General features: G+C 35.7%; 1 protein-coding gene across 1 annotated transcript; it reads right to left on the reverse strand.

The window, feature by feature from the left end:
* Window positions 1-3,558: 3,558 nt before the first annotated feature.
* Itm2a (integral membrane protein 2A) lies at window positions 3,559-10,162 on the reverse strand. The gene is made up of 6 exons (XM_077107044.1): window positions 9,913-10,162; window positions 5,932-6,063; window positions 5,454-5,651; window positions 5,161-5,271; window positions 4,455-4,605; window positions 3,559-4,309 (listed from the first exon to the last, which is right to left on the reverse strand). Exons 1-6 carry the CDS (start codon window positions 10,021-10,023, stop codon window positions 4,221-4,223), a joined length of 792 nt encoding a protein of 263 aa, XP_076963159.1. The 5' UTR covers window positions 10,024-10,162; the 3' UTR covers window positions 3,559-4,220.
* Between the last annotated feature and the right edge of the window lie 7,445 nt (window positions 10,163-17,607).

Here is a 17,607-nt window from a genome sequence, read left to right on the forward strand (position 1 = left end):
GATATGGTGGACATTCTTTGCCTAATTCTACAGAGTCACTCTTCATTCATCCATTTCTGCTTTTGTCCAGAAGGCTAACCTATGAGTACTGAGACAATGCACTTTGGTGTCCCTCTGACTTTTAGTTAAGTTTGGCTAATGTGAAAAATCAGAAGACTAGATAGCAAGATGGCTGTGCTCTTTAACAAAGGCCACAGGTCCTGCCAGGGAAAGGCCTCACCTACAGATGGTTCTAGGTTGTGGGAATTATTCTTTCTTCTTGCATTTTCAAGGCTAAAGGTCATGAGAGTTCACAAGTGTTGCTTTTCCTAGTGAGATCACTGAGACTTGATGGGTTTTTTAAAATAATTTTTTATTTGTAGTTGGACACAATACCTTTATTTTATTTCTTTATTTATATGTGGTGCTGAGGATCAAACACAATGTCTCGCATGTGCTAGGCAAGCTCTCTACCACTGAGCCACAACCCAAGCCCCTGACTTGTTGGTTTTTATTAACGCCTCTTATATCTTGTAGTTTGTCCATTTATTAATTCTCCCTTTGATATCCAGTTTGAGGGTTCCACATGTTTTCTACTAAGATTCATAATGAGACATCAAACATTCATTTTTCCTTACTCACCCTGTTTCAGATCTGGGATCTATAGGTCCAAATTGTATAATTTTTCAACCACACATATAAGCCAGAAATGTGACTCATTAATGATAAAATCACTTGACTCTCCTCACCCTAAATGCTCAACCCATAAATATTTTCTGTCAACTTTATATCAAAATATATCTTGATTTCCTCACCTTCTTTCTTTCATCATTGCCACTTTCCTAGCCCAATTTACTATTTTCTCTTGCTTGAACTGCTGGAATGGCCTATTTTCCCTTGTGTGTTTTTATATTGCCTTCATTGCAGTGTGTGTGTGTGTGTGTGTGTGTGTGTGTGTGTGTATTTGAACCCAGGGTGCTTAACCACTGAGCCACATCCCTTAGCCCTTTTCATTTTTTATTTTTAGCCAAGGTCTCACTAAATTGCTTAGGGCCTCACTTAGTTGCTGAAGTTAGCTTTGAACTTGCAATCATTCTGTCTCAGCCTCCCAAGCTTCTGGGATTACAGGCATGAGCCACTACTTAAAATATATTTTTACAAATAGCAATCTTCTTTCTTCCATGGACCTGTTTAAAACTCTTCAAAGTTCTTCCATTATTTTAAGTACAAAGACAAACTATTTTTTGTCTAGCTTACAGGGTCCCACCTTATCTGGATTTTCCTATTTTTTCAACTGTTTTCATACCAGTGTCTTCACTGAATATGGTCCAGCCCCACTGTTTTTACTTTTTTCAACAACCACATTCCTTCTTGTTTCAGGAACTTAGCTTGCACAATCTTTTGCCTAAAATGCACCCTTTTCCTTTCTAGTATCTGTGCTACATATATTTCAACTTAAATTTCACATCCTCTGTTAAGATCTAAATAACAGTCCAGAATTTCCACCCCTATAAACTTTCAAAAATTTTCTATATTTTTTCTTTATAATAAAATAGTGCATTTGTTTTGAAAGATGTTTTTATCTCCTCAGAAGACTATCACAACAGGGGCAGCGACCAGGTCTATTTATCTCAGAGCTCTATGCATCTCTAATGCCCAGTATAATGCTGGAGAAATGATAAATGAATGAATGAATAATTTTATATGTGTGTTGGGGGGAAGTTGATAGAGGGGAAAGGTGGCTTTAGGTATGGAACCTAAAACTATGCTTTACAAACTATCTCTTGGATAGATGATTACCTAACTTTCCATGTGGGTTCTGTGTTCTGAGTTAGTGGACATACAATCAAAGAGCTAATCTTTGATTGTATGTCTATTCCTCACAGTCTCCAGCATCAGGATATCACTCAATTATATTTTTAGTGTATTTCTCTTTTTAAAAATATTATTAATTGTGAAAATTTAGGAGATGCTGTACTTGGGAGACTGCTAAGCTTTTCTATTTCATACTATAGTAATTAGAAGTTTTGTTTTTCCATTCCGCCACTTTTGCCAACACAGTTGCTACAGGATATATCTTACTACGTGGCTTTTGTTAGACACTTTTGTTTTATGTGCTAGGGTCTCTTTCTTGGCATTGCATTCTTGTGTAAAAGTCATCATAAAATTATAAATTTGAATATGGTTTAATAGAGGTTCATGTAAGAAATCCCTGCCCATAACTTTTTTCTTCACCTATTCACACCTATTTATGCTTCCATATGAGCCTTCAAACATTTTTGCCAAGATCCAAAACCATTTCTTTTGTGATTTTGATTGAGATGAGGTTAGACAAATAAATTTAATTGGTGAAGAATTTATCTAGCTTTAATATTCTCCTTCCCTATTTACTCATTCATTTATATATCTCAATTGTTTTATGTTTTTCCATAATAATTCCAAAAATACCTTGCTGGCGTTATTTTATATCCTGTTACTTTTGTGTGTAGGATACTTTTTTCCTTCTGCTATTACCCTTTAATTGGCTGTTGGTGGTATGAAGCCATTGTTTTTTTTTTTTATTATACTAAATCTTATTAATTTTGAAAATTTTTGATTAGCCCCCTAGTATGTAATATTTAAGCAACTCTGTTAATAAAAATAATTTCACCCCCTTTTAAAAAGTGATACTTTTGATTTCTCTTACATACTATTATATTGACTAGAAAGTCTAGAACAACACTGAATAGTTAAAATAGTCTGCAACTCAACTACCTGATTCACCACTAACTAGGCATGATGCTATTTCAGATAAATTTGGAAAGAATGTATTTTCCTTTTCCTACTTTTCTGTGCATATTTTCAAACAAGGAATATTTGTTGAATTTTGCAAATTCTTTCTAAATATTATCCTTCTGCATAAAGAACCAGTTCTTAAGTTTATTACTATTTTTGTTTTCAAATTATTTTACCTTTGTTTTCTTTTCACATTTCAAGGTGATATTATTTTATTTCTGATTTGCTGAAGTTAAAAGCTTAATTTGTTTTATTAAAATAATGGTAGTATTTAAGGTTATGGATTTGACTGGTAATTTCAGCTATAGAAATTGAACAATAGTTACTACCAACAGGTTAATGGTGGTATCAGGGACAATTTTTTTTGACATAGGGAAAGAATAGTACTGGCCCACTTAATATGGAGTTTATACTCTTAAATAAATGAGCAAAGATTATAGCATGTGAGGTTCTTGAAAGCCATCAACATCTTATCTGAAATTTATCTTTAATGACCTGTCATAACTGTTTATCATTTTTTTGGGTTTTTACAAAAAAGGAAAATCATTAAAATTTTTAAATTGCTATGGATCTGGAGCTTGTTAATAAATATTTGTTTTATGTAATAAATTAATTATAGAATATTTATGAAAAATAAAATGATATAATATAAAAAGGAATAAATATGGGATTATATGTGGAGCTGGGAATAAAGGCAGAATTAGATTTATATTTTTAGGTCTGTTTGCAGATACACAAACATTAAACACATAAAAATTTTTCACATTAAGTATACCTTAAGTGAAGAAATGTAAGAAAATAAAATAATGATCAAATATGGTAAAATTTATTATAGGGTTGTAGAATTCATACAACTTAAACTCCTTACAGCATTGAGCACCTATACAGTTTTGTGGATTTCACAATACAGGTATCAGTGAGAAACAATCACTGAATTAGTGATAAATGACTTACTCATAAAGTTGTTCACATATAAGTCATTGTAGAGCACCTAACAGAAATCCAAATATGTAACTTCTAAATTCAGGAAAGTTTCACAAAATGAAAACAAAACAAAAAAATGTTAAGAGATTTGACATGCTTTACACAAAAATTTCAAAAACAATTTTAAATTTAAAGCACACTCTGCCATATCATTGTGTGAAGAGCTTGCTTTAAATAAGGACAGATGATGGAATTTATTGTCAAGATGTTAGCTGACATTCATGCTGCTTTCAGAAATCTAAACCCTATAAATTCAGAAGAAAAAAGATAAAATTTCAGTTTCAAACAACAAGCTGTGCCAATTAAAGTAAAATTTGACATAGCTTGCAGTGGTTAGTAGTTTTTTTTTTCCTTTTTTTTAGTACAAGCAATAGAGTAAATGCATGAGTAAATATCTTGAGTATCCCATAAACTTTAATTTCGAAGTCATATTGTAAATCTCTGACTTCTTATTACCGAGGATACTCTTTCTCTGTTGTCTCTCACTCTTGACAGATCTTGGTCTCAACAATAAATTCATTGGGAAAGTGTCTGATCTTCCAGCATTTATCAATGGCACGCTTGTTGAAACCTGTGAGAAAATGCACAAAAAAGCGGTTTTTGAAATTTTGTGAATATGCAAAAATATCTAGACTTGCTCTCCATTTTCCCATATCCTCTACACTATCTTCCACTGTCCTTATAACACAGGATGAAGGAAGGAATAAAATGCCTACCCAGCAAGAGGTCTCTGCGACGAAGGCGGAAGGACTTTCTGTTGTTGCAAAGCTGGTAAATAAAGATGCCAAGGTTACTAACATCACGGATTTCTTCCACAGCAACCAGGTCTTCACGAACCACATAAGTGTGAGGCAAGTATTTGCCACTCTAAAATAAAAAAAAAAATAAGTTTGTAATGAGAAATTCTTAAAGAAGTTCTTAAAATCCCTACCTACAACAGATATAATTTTAAAAATACTTTATTTTCTAGAACAGTTTTAGGGTCACAGTATGCTTTTTTATTTCATTTTTGACTATCACATATTGATTATATATATTTTATCACATATTGATTGTATATATTAATGGGATTCAGTATGACATTTCCAGACATGTTGTGTGTAGTGATCAAACCCAACCTCCTTTTATCTACCAACCTACAGTCTTCCCAACTATTATTAATCACTATTCTACATTCAGGTAATTTTTTTTGGTTTTGCTTTCACATATCAGAGAGAAAACAAGGTACTTATCTTTCTATCTAGCTTATATTGCTGAACACAGTGTCCTCCAACTCAATCCATTTCGTCTCAGCATGTTGTTTTTTCAAAAATTATTTCAACAAAACAGAATTCTTTGGACTGACTCAAATTTTCAGAATCAGGAAGCAAAATTATTTGGGAATGCTTATAGAAAGAATTGACTGACTTCCAAAATACATACCGCCAGTTTGCCAAAGAGTTCCACCAGATTCTTCGGAGGCATAACAATGGAGGTATTGAGGGGCATCAGATAGCAATTTCCCAGAAGCAAATCCAGATAAGCAGTCATTCCCTGTTGGGGAAGGGGAAAAAGTTCTATAGGTAAAATACCCAAGTATCAACACTACTGATTTCCCCGGGTACTATTAAAGCAAGTAGTTACATATTTCCAAAATTAACTAATGTGCATTCACTAATAAAAGAACAAAGGCTTTATTTCAAAATGATCAATACATCTAAGAATGGCAAACCTACCTTTTCAAAGTCATGAATAATTGCTGCAGGGTCACTATCAGAAAAACTGGGAACAGGCACATCTATGATTGCAATGTTGTCATCCTCACGAATGTCAGCCTCCTCAGTCACAGGCAGGAAGTAAGGCTCTCCTCCATGAAGGGAATTTAGAGGATCTTCGGAATCAAAGAAGCACATCTCCCCACGGTAAATGGTGCTCTGAAAGGCAAAATGGGGAAATTTAAATCTTCTGATACTAGCTGTTATGACATTTGAATCATTTGTTCAATTCAAATCAATTCATTGTACTGTGTGCTAAACTAAGGCTTGTTGATGACAGTTATCACTATGAGGACAAATCAATTTTATGGACTGAAAGGAATTTTGAAATTTTTCCTTATATCTTCATTTCTCTGGTGATCGCCACAGAATTATTTAGGTTGATACTAAATGTATAGCCATTAGTATTTCAAAGTATAAGAATGATAATTATTATTACCTTGGGCATGAAGTACTTGTAAATGCAGGCTCCACCAACAATAAGTCCTGCCAAGATGAATGAAAGACCTAACAGAGTAAGCATACATCTTCCAGATGAGCTCTCTTTTTCCTGGGTGGTAACTCGAAGCTCCTAAATATTAAGAGGCAAAACCAAAAAAAAAAAAAAGAAAAAAGATAAAAATCATTTTTAGACATTTGCTTTTATATATAACTTACCTCCCTTAAAACTCAAGATATCTAAAAATAATATTAAGTCATCCTAGTCTAAAACCATTTTAAGACAATTTCTGAAATCTAATAAATGTGAAAACATCTTCAATTATATTAATTTTACTTTGGGCATTTCCAACCCCAAATACAGGTAGAATGTTTTTTTCCAAATACAAACTGCTAGAAATATGTTAATATAAACATTCATTTATGCAATGTTATATTCTCTTTTTATTAAAAAGCACTTAACATGATATCTACTCTTTTTAATTTTTTTAGTTGTCAATGGACCTTTATTTTATTTATTTATACATGGTGCTGAGAATTGAACCCAGTGCTCACACATGCTAGGGAAGTGCTCTACCACTGAGGCACAACCCTAGCCCTGATATCTACTTTCTTAACAAATTTTTGATGCACAATATAGCATTGTTAACTATAGGCCCAATCTAGCACAGCTTGATCTATAGATATTATGTATGTCATTTAAATAAATGGAGGTAGTGATCTCTTGGACTTGTGTAGTGATATAATCACATACTTCTCAGTTATGCTTCTTTAATTTTTTGTAAACAAATTTATTTGTAAAATCAAAGGAGAAATAATATACTTTGATTTATTAACTAATTTTTTAAAAGCTGCTTTTTTTTTCAAAATTTGGTTTTAAAGGAGTTCCATAATATAGGTATATGCCTTTTCTCCTTATTTTCAAAATTAAAATATTGAAGACAGAGATATATTTCCCAATTTTCCTAATTTTTTCAAGAAATGCAAACTTTCCTAATATCACCAGTTATTCTATAGCTGTGTATTGCACGAATAAGATAGTGCTTTTCATGTTCTGGGTTCAATAATAGATTTTAAAGTATAGCATTGCTATGGGGCTGGGGTTGTGGTTAGGGGTAGAGCACTCACCTAGCATGCATGAGGCACTGGGTTCGATCCTCAGCACCACATAAAAATAAAATAAAGATATTGTGTCCACCTATAACTAAAAAATAAATAAAAAAGTATAACATTGCTAGACACAAAAGCCAACTGTGTAACAGGGGCTTTAAAAATTCTGCTAAATCAATAATTTGCTTAGGAGTTGGAACAAGAAATATCCGAAGCAAAAAGTAACTGATTAACTGTACTGTTCCTAGGGCAGTGAACCAGAGGACCTTTCTGTCTCTTTCCTGTGTGCCATAATATATTCCTAAGCAGCATTATTATTCAGGGGTAGAATAAATGACGTCAGCAAATCTGGACCCTGATAACTCAGGAGTAAATCACTCAGACTGATATGTAAATAGAATTGTTTCAATTTTTCTGTCATTAACTCTTTTTCATGACAACTGAAATATTTATGTGCACTAAGCTTAAATTAATATGGTTAAAATAAATGCATAGACGTGAACTTAATGTAGAGAAATAAGCGCAGCCAGCCATTTGATGTTATTTTCAAAAAAAGGTTTCCCTTTACAAGTTCGAAATTTCAGATTCACATTTTCTAGGCTAAATTTATTTAAATTCATTATCTCCATTAATGTTCTATAAACCTTGAAGTCCTTGCTGTATCCCAGTAATTTTTAGAAACTTATAATTATTCTTATTAAAATGTAAACTAAGATTAACACCACAAAGACAGAACTTTAAATTTTGTTTGGGAATCACTGAAGTTTAAATAATTAAATTTAGGCCAAGAAAAATGAAGTAGCTTGTGATAAGTCTCATGTCCACGCAATTTGAAATTATCAGAGGAGTGAAGTTCTTTTGTCCTTGCTCTGGAGATGTGAAAAGAACGCTTTGCATTGCAACTTCATTTCTCTTTCCAATAACTCAGGAAGTTTATTCTTAAGTAGGTTTTAAGTATCAGAGTCTCAAAGTTTTAGAATATTATTTGGTAGGAATAAGGATTTTTTGTTTTCATTTAAATTTGTTGCAGTTCAGGGTGATGTAGGCCATCAATTGCCTTAGGCAATATCTCTCTGATCTGTATTTCAAAGTCATTTTACATGATCTACAACACAATATTCTACTATTCTTAACCTGATTATCTGGCTGATCAGTATACTACAATGTAATGTGGCAATTATTATTGCTATTGCCCTATAATGGCCAGATTAGAATCCTAAGGAAGGAAACTTCTACAAAACCTAACAAATAATATAATCAAAGAGGAAAGGCTCAATTTTGTTTATTCCTCATTACACCACAGGTCTGACAGAAGTATTACTTGTGTTATAAATCTATCTACAAATTATGATGTTTTTGATGATAAGGGAAAAAAGTTCTTTGTGGCTATATTTACATACTGGTATCTAATTAAACTGCCCCACCCCAGATTTGGCCATGTTATGCTTACAAAGTTAGCAGAAGGACAACTACATATTTGACTTTGTCATTTAATAAAATCCTCAACAACACAACGGAATGTTTCTTTTGAGTTCTAACATGTATAATATACAGTTTTTTTAATTGCAGGGTTAAATATTGAGTTTCCACGATGAAAACTTCTGCATACACACACTAGAATTTCAAATTGAGTGCATAATCAAGGTTTAACTACATGGATTCTTATTTCACTCAAAGCAATTTTCAATCTCCACTCTGAACAAAAAAGTTAAGACTTTATAAACAGAACACAGCAAGTTAGGACACATATGCAAGCTTCACACTTTGCACACTTCACAGAATCAGAAAAAAATAGGATTGCCTTTTAAAATTTTTACTGAGGAAAAGGAGGAGTATTTACCAATGTGCAAATATGGTAGGTGTCTAAAGCAAACAGAAATCTGACTAAATGAATAAAGTCTAGCTTTTTTTTTTTTTTTTGGTGGGGGGGTGGATTTTCGAATTTCTGGCAAAGTTAAGATTTTAAATTACAACATTGGACCAGCTTCAAATTTCTATGAGGGAAGTGGGATATAGCTCAAAAAGAAAAAAAAAAAAAAAAACTAACAGGAAAAGGTATTTAAAAAGTATTCTAAATTTTATTTTTACAGAAGAAGTGTTTTCTTACCGAAACACCACTTCAAAAACATGTAAGATTCTTACAGTAAGAGGGTACAGTGAACACTCAAAATTCCGATTAAGACCAACCTAAGTTTTGACAGCTCCTTTACCCAATGCTTAACGCCGCTTGTGACCAGGGAAAAATTGAAAATAAATGGGAGCTCCTGTGTAGGTGCACTTTGCCCAAACTCCTACAGCTCACAGTTCAAGCTGCCTTTTGCCATCATCCTACCTCCACAAACAGATTTTAGAAAGACTTGGATTCAGTAATTTCACCCACGCCAAAAAGAAAGAAAAAAGAGTTAAGTCTCTTGACCAGTGATCACCACCCTGCGTGTCTTCTCTGCTTCTGTAGAGGCTATGAGTCCCCGGAGCTGATGACAGGCTGCCGTGCCTCTCCTTGGTCCCCAACCCCCGACCCGTTCCCCAAGAGAAGATGGCATCAAGTCCCAGGGGATTTTTTCAAACTCTCTCCACACTTCCTCTAGGATAGGGCGGCATGGGCTGGACCTGAGGGAACATGGCGCAACTTGCGGGGAATCAAAGCGAAATGGGTTGCTGCAGGCAGAAGGTGGCGCGGTTAGACAGACCTGGGTGACCCCGCAAACTCGACGGATCCTGCAGAAGGGCCTCCCCCAGGATACAGGGTCTGTGGGACAGCCTGCATTTTGTTCTCTGCCACCTGCCCACTTTCCACATTTCCCCTTCACCTCCCCCCCACACACACTTCCAGACCCCAGCAGGCATTCAGGGGCAGAGTGGGTACAGCTACCTTGCCGGTCAGGATCTGAGCTCGGACAGTGCGGCTCACAAGGGCCTCCACGTCTTGCCGTGCCTCCTCCTTTTGCACCGCGGTGGGGGTGTTGAAGGCGATTTTCACCATGGTGAATCTTCGGGCTGCGCGGTAAGGCGCGGCTCGAATCAGCGTCCTGGGCTGCAGGTTGGAAGAGGAGGAGATCGCGCTTGCCTAAGCAGCACCTAGTTTCTCCCCAGTCTGCTTAACGCTGCTGCAAGTCCAGGTCTGAGGATACTTATGACGCAGTCCCAAGCAGGGTGGGAGACCGACCGTGGGCGGGCACAGGGAGGTGCTGAGGGAGGAGCGGGAGGGGGCCCAGGAGCTGGAGAGGAGGGGGTAGGGGGTGGGGAGTTAACACTGGGGAAGAGAAGGGGAAGTGGAGCCCAGGGCTGGCTCCAGCTAGACGTGCCTCACCTGCACCCCAGGCACGCACCCACCCAACCTCTGCACTGTCAGATAAGAGCAAGACAGGAAGGAAGCCTGCAGTGTGGTGTCTTTCTGCTTCAGTCCAGACCACAATAGCCCCTGATTCTGACTCTGTTTTCCTAAACTTGGGCCTGGCCCCCTGCGGGGCCCAGGATTTTAACTTGGCACCAACCCAAGCTTCCACAGCTCCGCAACCACACAGGCCCAAGAACACACAGTTCCACGACTGTTCTGCACCTTTATAATAATGCCTTCCATTTCAAGAACACCTAGAAGCCAGCCTATAGTTACTTATTTTCAACAATATTTTTGTCTTTCATGCATTTTTTTTGTAATTTTAATTTCCCTACCTAAATCAGAAAAATGGGGCTCCTGTCCCCCCATCTCCCCATTTTGTGGAAAGAACATGATTGAGATACAGTGCAGGGTAGAAAGCTCATAATGAATCTGTGAAATAATCCAGACCTTTTCACTCTCCCAAGTAAGGGAAACCAGAGTAAATTCTCAGCCCAGAGCTTGTTTCTCTTCAGCCACCAGCTGTGAAACCTTCAGGGAAAAAAAGCAGAAATGTGTGTGTACCTATGTGTTTAGGGAGGTGGGGAATACAAAATTTAGCCAGCTGCTAATGGGGAAGGGACCAATAATCTCAGAGGGGACAAGTTAGAAATTATTATTGGAATACTTACAGGATTGCTTAGTGTAATCAAGCTACTTCTTTATAGTCAGTTCCCAGATTGGTGACATTAATAGAGAATTTCACCAGGTGAAATTCAGTCTGCAGATGGTGGTGGTTGGGAATTAGTCCTACAGGCTTTATAAATAATCCTGCTGCAGAAAACAGAAGAGGGACTGCTTTGTGAAGGGAATAGCATTACAAAACATAAACCCCAACAAAACATAATAAAACACAGCTTTTGTTAGAGAATTCCCCATCTACCCTTCTAATTAACTAAAAGCACTTGAATATACTAAGAGTCACTAATCCTCAGTCCAAGAAATTTCAACTTGGAGTTTTTCCCACTGAGGTTTCCTTGACTCTGAAGCCCTCTCCTGTCTCCACTGTGGGAGCTTTGTGAAGACAGCCTTCAGTTTCTGGATAGGCCACAGATGGGAAGGTGGATGGAGGGAAACAGTGAGGAGCCTGTGCCTTACATAGGGCCAGAACCTTATAAAACAGGAAGTTTGAGTTTGCTTAGCAACTTTGGCATCTTACATTCTTTCACTTATTCTTGCTCAATTCTGTCTATTATAATTTAACATTTGTTCAGGCAACTTTCAGTGTAGGCAAAGGGAATCTCAACTTCCTGGGATGTTTCTCTTTACAGTTACCTTCTGTTTGCCATCACCTTTACAACTGGAATCTGTACCCATCTGGCTCTGTGATCCTTACCACAAGGATAGATAAATGGTTGCTCCTACACATTTATGTACTAAGTGAAAGGTCCTGGTTAAGATAGTAACATATGATCTAGTTTATCTTCCCTCCAATGGGATCACATAGGAGAAACAGATTACTTCCATGTTTTTTTTTTTTTTTTTCAGTAGAACAGATCCACACATTGTTCACAACCAAGACAATAAATGATCAGTTGCTGGGTATGTAACATTGAATAATTCTCCTAATCTCCTGAGGCTGCACTTTCCTCTGCTGCATTCTGCTGCTGTGAAGATCATGTGTGATAACACAGAAGGAAATACCTTTTAAATTATTCAGAAAAGGATGGGAGAGTGAACTGGTTGGTTATCCTAGAATTCTTATTTTGGTCTGTGACATACTTATTTTTCAAGCTTATGGGAATTATCTATTTTATTTTTATGCTTCAAACATCCTTTAGCTTCTAGACTTAGATCCCACAGTGTCTGAATTTTGGTATTCTTGAAAAAAGGTCAAACTTCTAGTCACATACATCAATATCTAACTTCTATTGTGAATTTTGAAGGATTTGACCATTTGAGCAGGAATACCAACCCTACCTCTCTGAAAGATCTTTGCTGCTATTAGACATATATGATTAAGACATAGTCTTGTGAGTTGGGCACAGTGGCACAAGCTTGTAATCCCAGTGGCACAGGAGGCTGAGGCAGGAGGATTGCGAGTTCAAAGCCAGCCTCAGCAAAGTTGGCAGGTACCACTATTTCCCTGTCAATATGTACATGGTAAACCTATGTTGGGATCATAGAGTAACAACAACACCCATTGTTAATATCCATTTCAGGAATGGCAATTTTTTTTCTACATGTTTCTTTTTCCTTTGTTTAAAATATATTTATTTATTTTTATGTGATGCTGAGGATCCAACCCAGTGCCACACATGTGAGGTGGCAAGCACTCTACCACTGAGCTATAACCCCAGCTCCTCTTTTTCCTTTTGAATTTCAAAATATAAACTGCCACCTGCTCATTGGATTGAAGTAGTAGTGAACATATGTCTACTGAAAAAAAAATGGTTCTTATTGACTAAGCTTTTTCTTTTATTATGTCCTTCTCAGCAACAACTTCTTGTTTCTTAGAATCAATTTCTATCACTTTTTTGTCTTGGAAACTGTGGAGATCTGGCTGCCATGCCAATTCCAGCTCACATTGTTAATAATGTCTGAATGCACACTATTCAAGTTTATAAATGACTTTCCTGTTCTTGCATGGCAGATGATGACTAAATTATCACAACTGGGGCTAAATGGAACATGGCATGCTATCAAATGCCAAGCAACAATATCAATCGTCTTTGAATAATCTTCAGAAATTACCACAGCTTTGGTCACACAAAGCTAAAGTTATTAGGGGAATCTGTAATACCATTTCACTCATTAATTCATTTATTAACATCAATTTTTACTGAGGATGTACTACGTGCATTTTACTGTGGTCAGCATGGGAATATAATGCTGAGTAAAACAGATATAGCTTTGCCCTTATAGAGCAATCTGTAACAATGGAAATAACACACTTGTCATGGGTTATTCAGTATTTATAGTCAGATCACTGCCCTTATTCTGTGGATTGGGGCAAGAAATTCTACAAACCACCATAGTAGTTCCACCTGCCCCCAATGCTGCTGGGAATAATTATATCCTTACCTTACCTGCAATGGCTTCACACCTACCAATCTATTTATGAATATTATTTTGACAGTAAATGCATTGTGAAACCAGTTAGGAGACACTCTTATATGTTCCAGGTGAGAGGTGGTAGACTATATTAATGACTGATTGAGATACTATAAATTAAAGGACATCATCCAAAGAGGTTTCGAAGTCATATTTTAAAAGACTCAGTGCTAGCATAAGTTACATGAAGGAGAAAAATTAGGAAAATAATTTTATTTTGAATGACTGGAAAAAAAGGTGGTGCCCTTGATAATAGTACTACCCATTTAAGGAACATCAAAAACCAGATTTCTGTATGAAGGCCTTTAAACTGATAATGTCATTTGCTCTTTAGCACAACTCTGAGAGAGGTACTATTACACACCATGTTTCGTTGAATGAAGAAACTGAATTTCTGAGGTATAGATAACTTGCTGGAGACCAAATTCTAACTCAGGTGATCTTATTCCAGTGTTTACACTCTAAACCACTATATTGTTTTGATGACTCTAAAAGAAATGGAAAAATCATGAAGGGAACTGGTTTCAAAGTGTGAGAAATAATCAACATATTCTCTATAGAAATGAAGGGTTATTTGCCTGCTAATATTGCAAACAGGGATTCCTATTTAAGATTTGTTCAGCACTAACTACATTTGGAACCCTTTAAAACTTTTCTGTAGGCGGGGGTCGTGGCTTAGAGGTAGAGCACTCACCTACCATGTGTGAGGCACTGGGTTCGATCCTCAGCACCACATTAAAATAAAAAATATTGTGTTTGCCTATAACTAAAAAATAAATATTAAAAAAGAGTTTTTAAAAAATTTTTCTGGCCTACCCATGACTGCAGGATGCTTATCCTAAAGCACATTTCTTCTGTGTTCTGCAGTTGCTCCTGTCAGCAGAGAAGTAGCTAAAGGAAAATATGGCCAGTCATCTGATTCTGGATAGAATTCCAGGAATTTGGTTTAGATCTTTAAAAAGCTAGGCCATTTTCTATATCCACTATTTCCCTGCATATGTAGCTCAACTGTGGGAGCAGAGACAGGGCTTTCCCCTCAAGGTACTAGAGGGAACCTGCTCTCTGGAATAGATTTTTGTTTCTTCACTCTACTGAAGACACTCTTTGTAAGCTAGTGAGCTATGATGATAGAAAGATCTATTTCCTTAATGTGAGAAGGCATTCCATCATCCTTTAACAATGACCTGGCTATATCTTTGAGGTTAAGAGGAAGTTTTACCCTACATTAATTTTTTTAAATCACCTTATCTTTGTCATTTTGGGCAAGTGAAAAATCAAGTGAAAATGTTAACACTTTCAATGAATATTATGGTAATTATGTAAAAATTATTATGTTACTGAAGACTATCTTTGGGAAATTTTTAAAATATAATTTTGAGTCAGTATATATATATATATATATATATATATATATATATATATATAATCTGATCAAACTTCACAGAAGTTCTAGTCCTGCCTAATACAAGTGACAAAATCAGGTTTTGTCCTAGAGGTGTGTTTTTGAAAATGTCTAGTTGTTTCAGTGCATCAAGTAATACTAAGATTTCTTTCCAACTTCAGATTTATGTTCCCATTCAAAGAAAGCACAAACATTTGCATTTTCATTAATCATTGTTAAACTACTGTTTTTACCCTCATGTTTACTTTTACTGGTGGCTCAATGTATTCTTTTCCTAGTTTAGTATTAAGAAACACAAAATCCCAAGTTATTTTATATCATGTGACTTGCTTTTTTCATGAATAGAAGTTTGGTCTTGACTTTTGTTTTACTTATTTTTCTCTGAAATTGACTTCTAAATATTCGTTTCCCAAGATCTTCAACTATTCCAATATATGAATTCAGTCTCCACAGAAAATGCTGCTTATATATCAGTATGGATGCCATGTTTCTGTGCTAGTGCAAAAGGAGGTATTGCATAAAGGAACACTGTAGTGTGTGGCAGCTTCTGTGCTGTTTTTCATCAACTCATCAATTTTAAATTCTGACTTTCAAGTTAGAGAAATTATCCACTCAGAGTATTAAATTTGTTTCAGCAACTGAGGATTGTAATTCCTCCACCACATTGAGATGAGTTATACAGAGACTTTTTTGTCCACACATCTTGGAAAGGAGGGATTTCTTCTCATATGTTCTGATTGTTTCACTTAACACAAAACAAGTGTCTTCTTTCTTCACATTTGGCACTGGGATTTATAATTTAAAAGATGCTACTAAATAGGGAGGATTAGAATAATAGTACTTATAAATAGAAATAGCTAATTACACAAATACCAATGTCTACTCTAAATAAGGAGATTTTTTTCCATTTCCATTGTAATGTATATATTTAAACTTTAAGAAGAACTTTTATCCATATGGAATGCACAATGCTTACTTCTCTACTGTTGTCAACTTTATAGAGCAAATAATGAGTAGTTTATTGTGGTGTGAGAGCACTCAGTCTTCCTTTCACCATTCTTGTTGGGTTGAAACTTTTAATGTAGTGAAATCAGTATATAATTTAGTAGTGTATTGATGAAGAGTTTGAGAATAAATCAATTGTCAATTAATGCCAAGAATGGCTATTGAACAACAACGAAGCATACACAAATAAGAAAATGCACATATATTTAGGAATGATCTAAGAAATCAATTCTCTTAGGAGAGAATTGTAGTCTACAGAATTGGAAACCTAAGGCTGGGGATGTGGCTCAGTAAGGAGTAGAGTGCTTGCCTAGCAAGTACAAGGCCCTGGGTTCAATCCCCAGCATGGTACAAAAAAAAAGAAAGAAAAAAATTTTGAAACTGGATGAAAATGTGAAGAGAATGTGATGACCAATTAACAATAATATTCAACAAATGATATGATGAATGTGCTAAGACTATAAAAATATGATTCTCCCAGCAATTTCTTCCAAAGACAACTCTAAAAGAAAAACATTCAAATATCAAATTTGCATCCCAAATGAACTAGAAGTCTTACTTGCGTTTCAGAGTAAAGGTAACTATAATTGTTCATATGTTTATATAGGAAAATTCAGAAAAGCCAAAAAATTCTCTCATTGTGTTTGTTAGCTTTTCATCAACTGTAAAAAAAATTTCTGAGATATATATTTCTGTTAATAAATATCATATATATATATGTATCAATAAAATACACACAAATATGTGTGTGAGTCTGTGTGTGTGTGTGTGTGTGTGTGTGTGTGTGTATTTAGCCTCTATCAGCCTTTGTTAACTCACCTTTGAATTTTTGGTAGTGTTTAGACCATTGTTCAAAAGCAATTCCTGGCATCAATTGACAATTGATTTATTCTCAAGCTCTTTATCAATACACTACCAAAAGATAAAAGGTTTATTTTTACTCAGGGTTTCAGTGTTTTTAGTCCAGTTACTTGGCACTGTTCCTTTGGTCCTGTGGCAGCATATTATATCTTAGCAGAAAAATGTGGCTGAGGAGGCCTGTTCACCGCCTGGCAACCAAGAGCAAAAATTAAGAGAAGAAGAAGACGGGCCAATATTCCCAACAAGGGAATGACACCAATGATCTAATTTCCGTCTACTAGGCCCCACATCCTAAAGGTTCCACTACCTCCCAGTAGTACAACAGGCTGAGAGCACACCTTCAACACATGGGCCTTTGGGAGAAATTGAAGATTCAAACTATAGTGCCCACCAAATCAACTAAGCACACAATTTGTTTTCACTATCTCTCTTTGTCCCCTGTCCACCTTTGTGTATCTTTTTTTTTTCATTGTCTTCCCCCATTCCCATGTCTCTGTGTGTGTATGTGTGTGTGTATGTGTATGTGTGTGTGTGTGTGCAAGCGCATTTAAGTGAAGATATTCTTTTAGTTTACTTTCTCTAAATCATACTTCAGTCTTGAGCATCTGCAGAAGCTTAAACTGGAAACCTCCAAGGCACATCAATTATACTTTGTAGTATATGGCATGTTATTAGTAAAGTTCTTCTTACAGTACAATACACATTTAACTAGAACAACATTGACATTACTCTCGGATTTTACTAGTATAGTCTTCATTTCTGTGTTTTCTATGTGAAGGTAGGGCTATCTATGGAATTTATAGTTTTGGCTTGCCTTCATGAAGGAAGATGGGAAGAACCAAATTTGAGGTCCTTGTGTGGAAGAACCA

The sequence above is a fragment of the Callospermophilus lateralis genome, chromosome X, assembly GCF_048772815.1.
Source record: "Callospermophilus lateralis isolate mCalLat2 chromosome X, mCalLat2.hap1, whole genome shotgun sequence".
NCBI classification, from domain to species: Eukaryota; Metazoa; Chordata; class Mammalia; order Rodentia; family Sciuridae; genus Callospermophilus; species Callospermophilus lateralis.

Excerpts from the sequence above, each read along its gene's own strand:
- Itm2a (XM_077107044.1), bottom strand. The coding sequence starts at position 10,023 with ATGGTGAAAATCGCCTTCAACACCCCCACCGCGGTGCAAAAGGAGGAG. Across the intron at positions 6,064-9,912 it reads CTCAGATCCTGACCGGCAAG|GAGCTTCGAGTTACCACCCA; the intron begins GTAGCTGTACCC and ends CTTAATATTTAG. Across the intron at positions 5,652-5,931 it reads ACAAGTACTTCATGCCCAAG|AGCACCATTTACCGTGGGGA; the intron begins GTAATAATAATT and ends TTTGCCTTTCAG.